The 4,406-nt window shown below is 44.5% G+C and overlaps 2 protein-coding genes across 2 annotated transcripts in view; both read left to right on the top strand.

Annotated features, from left to right (window-relative positions):
• Positions 1-831, top strand: part of eif1 (eukaryotic translation initiation factor 1) — a gene marked incomplete in the record, with an annotated part of 12,737 nt that extends 11,906 nt beyond the window's left edge. The window contains 1 exon segment of the mRNA XM_037688778.1: positions 57-831. Within this exon segment, the coding sequence (XP_037544706.1) occupies positions 57-103 (47 nt within the window).
• Positions 832-1,730: 899 nt separating this feature from the next.
• si:ch211-198p11.6 overlaps positions 1,731-4,406 on the top strand; it is an 11,341-nt gene continuing 8,665 nt past the window's right edge. Inside the window, exons 1-3 of the mRNA XM_037688777.1 lie at positions 1,731-1,752; positions 1,830-1,883; positions 3,365-3,475. Coding sequence (XP_037544705.1) covers positions 1,878-1,883; positions 3,365-3,475 — 117 coding nt within the window. The 5' untranslated portion in view covers positions 1,731-1,752; positions 1,830-1,877. The remainder of the gene's footprint in view (positions 1,753-1,829; positions 1,884-3,364; positions 3,476-4,406) is intronic.

The raw sequence follows: 4,406 nt of genomic DNA, 5'->3' as shown, positions 1-4,406 counted from the left end.
GGGGGGTCTGCTTTCAACAGTTGAGCATCACTGATCTCAATTGTTTCCCTACCTGCAGATTGACCTGGCCAAGGAGGAGCAGCTCAAAGTCCACGGCTTTTAGAAGCTTCCAGCAGTCCTCCCCGCCTCTCCTGAAAGGCCATCAACCCCCCCCCCCCCCCCCACCATGTGCTGCTGTTTGTGTTCCTGCCCCCCCTCCCCCGCTGCAACCCACCAGCTCCTGTTAGCCAAGACGTGAATTACCTCTAAATAACATGGGACTCTCTGACACCCCCGCAACACCGGGGGCAGGCTCTCTCTGGCAAAGACTGCAGCTCCACACGACATCAGGGACGAGTGGTGACGACCCCCCCACACACACACTTCCTCCTTCCACGTCCCTCTTGAGTTAGTTTTATTTTGCTTTTAGGCCTTGTGCCGCAGTAAGGAGGCATCTTTCCATGTAACCTTTTTGTTTTGTACTTCAGGTGTTTCAATAAAACCATGAGTCTCCATATGTTGGAGTGCAGTGTTGTCATGGGGGGGGGGTCACACTTCAGCTGTTGGGTGGATGTTTGTTTTTAATTCCTTGGTCAGCAGAGGGAGGAAAAGTCCGATTAGGTACAGAAAGGAGCTTTGGCTACTAAAACATGAGCATGTTGAGATCACACAGCAGTTAACTGGGGGGGCGCAACGGCACTGCCCCCATTTGTAACCGATGCTGCGTGTGCTTGCAGACTCTGCCTGTAAATGTCCTGAAATGCAATAATTTCTAAAGTGGAAACCGTAAGAAATCAAGCCATGGAAACAGTTTCTTCATTTGGTTCAATAAAAGTTGTGCAGTTGCTGAAACTTGTCCTGTGGCTGCTTTTACTCCGTTTCAGGAGCTGCATCCTGCAGCTTCCTCCTCCAAACTTGTTTTCAGGGTTTAAGGTTTGTATCCAGCAGGATGTGAAAACTTTAGTTCTCTGCTTCATGAGAAATGAGCTCCACATGGCGGGATGAACACTTGATTCCAGGTGTGGCACGACTTCCTGTTAAAAGTTACTCTGAGTTCTGTGCTGATTCACGTTTTAATGTAAAGTTTTAAAATCTAGTTACTTTGAGTGGTCTTGACTTGGTCTGTTAAATAAGTCGAATATAAAATATTTGACTTTTAAAGTATTTTTTCCAAAGTAGTGGAAAGTTTTTCATCTTCGCTTTCTTCAATGCCTTCCAGGCTTCCGTCTGTTCCCATGGTAACGCTGTAGTCCCTCCGCCATGATCCTCGGCTGATTTTAGTTTCTCGAAAGTTCTTTGACACATCTAACGCTCCACGGTCAAAGCGAGTTTATTTCCGAGGTTTTCTTCGCGCACAGTGAAGCTCGCTGAGCCGTAAAGTGTGTGCTGTGTGTCGTAAAACGGCTCCTAACGGAAGTTGATAAAGAGTGCAGGAAGGAAAGATGCTGCCATGATGGGAGTTCAGTCGGTCATCTAAAGCAGCCTCCGGTTCGTAATTGGCGACATACTCGAAGAAAAAGTGTAACCTGTAACATGTTCCAAGTTATCCCAGCGAGCTGGATAAACCGTCTTTACTGGCCGTAAAGTAAAATACGTCAGGTGTAACGAGCGGAAGGCGGAGAAGTAATAACTCGTGCATCTGGAGAGTAAAACATCGTAAAGTTTCTGTGAGCTGAAGCCGGTGATGAAGTGTTGGTCTTCCTCCCTTGATGTGGACTGAAGTCCTCAACAAGGCCACGTACAGTGAAGATAAAGACTTCAAAAGGAATCAAAGTAGGTAAAATACACAAATCCGCCTCTGAGACACAAGATGGAGAACATCCTGATGCATAAAGAACGTTTTTATTCAGTCTGGCTTCAGCCTCGTGGTGGAGACTTCACCTGTGCAGAGACTCGACATGCAGGTGAGAATCAATCAACCTTTATTTCTACAGGTAAATCCCATTGAGCCTCGAGGACTCATTTACAAGAGAGACCTGGTTTCAACAAAGAAAGATGACAACAATGGACAACAGCAACAACAATAAACAGTTATAAAAACTCGTACTACAGTTTTTTTTTTTTAACAAATAGGATGGCTAAAAGGAAAAGGTAACAAAACAAAAAACAGCTAGATTCCAAGACAAATGTTGAAAACTAAAAACAGGAACATGTCTGCATTGGACCCTGCCAGGAGTCCAACAGATTCTTAAAGACACTTAGAGAGGTCAAAGGTCGAGAGCTTCAAATCTTTTTACAAGATATTCCAGGAAACAGGAGCGGAGTAGGAGAAGGTCCTTTTGTCTAGTTCAGTCCTCACTGAGGGAACACTGCAGGTAATGATGTCCTGAGAGCGCACGCTGTAGCTGCACTAACACAGAGACATGTAGGAGGAGATGTATGAAGGCAGCAGACCAGGAAGTGATTTAAAGATGAAAATGTACCAGTGGGAGAGTCTGCGTGAAGTTAATGATGTCCAGTTAACCAGTGAATACAGAGTGCAGTGGTGGGTACGATAATCACAGCCAGTTATGAATCTTAGTGCACCATGATAGCATCCAACATCTGCAGCATCCAACATCTGCAGGCTTCTTGTAGGAGCGTTCATGTAAATAATATCACCAAAATCAATTGAGGGAAGGAAAGTCACAGATACAAGGCGTTTTCTAGCATTCAGGGTTAGACAGGATTTGTTTCTGAAAAAGAAACCCAGTTTAACTTTCAGTTTCTTTACCAAGTTTTCCACATGGAGCTTAAAAGAAAGATGTGAGTCGACCAAGATACCCAAATATTTATAGGAATCAACAAACTCAATGGGGACACCATTTGAGGATAAAATCGGAGGAAGAACTGCTGGGACCAACTTCCTATTTGGAAAAAAAAGCATCCCTTTGGTTTTTTCGGCATTTAGGACAAGTTTGAGGCGGAACAAATCAGTCTGGATGTAGTTAAATGCAGATTTCAAAAGCTGGAAAGCCTATTAGCAACTGTTTTAGCTCAACAATAAACAACTGTGTCGTCAGCATAGAAATGTATGGATGCATTAGGGATGTTTTTGCCTACATTATGAATGTAGATTGTAAAGAGGGTGGGTCCTAAGACTGAGCCTTGTGGTACACCATTGTTGAATGTTAAATAACTGGAGGAAGTACCATTATGTTGAACACATTGCCTCCGGTCTGAGAGATAGTTAGAGAACCAACCAATGGTGTGATCTGAGAAACCAGTTTCTGAGAGCTAATGACACAAGATGTTATGATCCACAGTGTCAAAAGCTTTAGACAGGTCTAAGAAAAGTGCAGCACAATAATAATCTAATAATCTAAGCAGAATAAGAGAAACCAGTCTTTGGATCCAAGTCCTGCTGCAGCTCTGTGTCAGAAATCTTTGTGGTTCTGGTCCTCAGGTTCTGCCGGTCTGGGGGCTCGCCATCCCTCTTCCAGCAGTTCTAATGATCACCGTGGGTCTCTACATGATGGTCTTGGGTGTCGGGCTGTGGATCAGATACTGCTTAAAGGTTGGTTCTGCTGGTCCGGTTCCTGGTGAAGAACTTTGTCTGGCAGTTTGAAGCTGCGTAGAGGACGGAATGAACAAGACATTTACAAAAGTCATGTAAACATCAACTGAAAACAATTAAGACAATGCTGCTTTAATATCCTGATGCATGCTCAATAATCAATAATTGTGCCGGGGGACTGGATCTTTGGGATGAACCAGTCTTTAATGTATTTTAGGGTTTAAAAGTGCGTTTAGAAAATAAACATCTCAGTTTCTCTGATACTCCCTCAACATATGAAATGACCACTGGTCTGGGTCTGGGTTCCTCCTTTTCACCTGATGGCTGACTGGAGTCCTGTTTGGGTTTCTTCTTTCAGGAAGGCCCAGTTAGGATATCCACATTGCTCTAGAGCCTGTCTTGTGTGGGATTTCTCCTTCTGCCTGGCTCCTGAGCTAGTGGGGATGCTGTCTGCTCTATGGTGCAGAGTCCTGATGACTCCTAACTTGTGCTCCAAAGGGTGATGGGAGTCAAACTGCAAATACTGGTCTGTGTGGGTGGGTTTGCGGTACACCTCGGTTTGCAAATGTCCTCTATCAGAGACTGAGACCTCACAGTCCAAGAAAGACAACCTGCCATTTTTTACATCTTCTCGTGTGAACTTGATGTATTTATCCACAGAGTTGATGTGGTCAGTAAAATGTTGGACTTCCTGAGATTTAATTTTAACCCAGGTGTCGTCAACATACCTGAACCAATGACTTGGTGGTGTCCCTGAAAAGGACGTCAAGGCTCTCTTTTCTACCTCCTCCATGTACAGGTTGGCAACAATAGGAGAAACTGGAGACCCCATAGCACACCCATGTTTCTGCCTATAATATTGCTCCCCATATGTGAAGTAGGTTGACTGCAGGCACAGTTTCAAGAGTTGACACAGTTGTTCTGTGGAAAG

This window comes from Nematolebias whitei, chromosome 15, assembly GCF_014905685.2.
Source record: "Nematolebias whitei isolate Nwh7 chromosome 15, NemWhi1, whole genome shotgun sequence".
Taxonomy (NCBI): Eukaryota; Metazoa; Chordata; class Actinopteri; order Cyprinodontiformes; family Rivulidae; genus Nematolebias; species Nematolebias whitei.
Note: the sequence above shows the minus strand (reverse complement) of the source record. Positions and strands in the feature narration are given on the sequence as shown.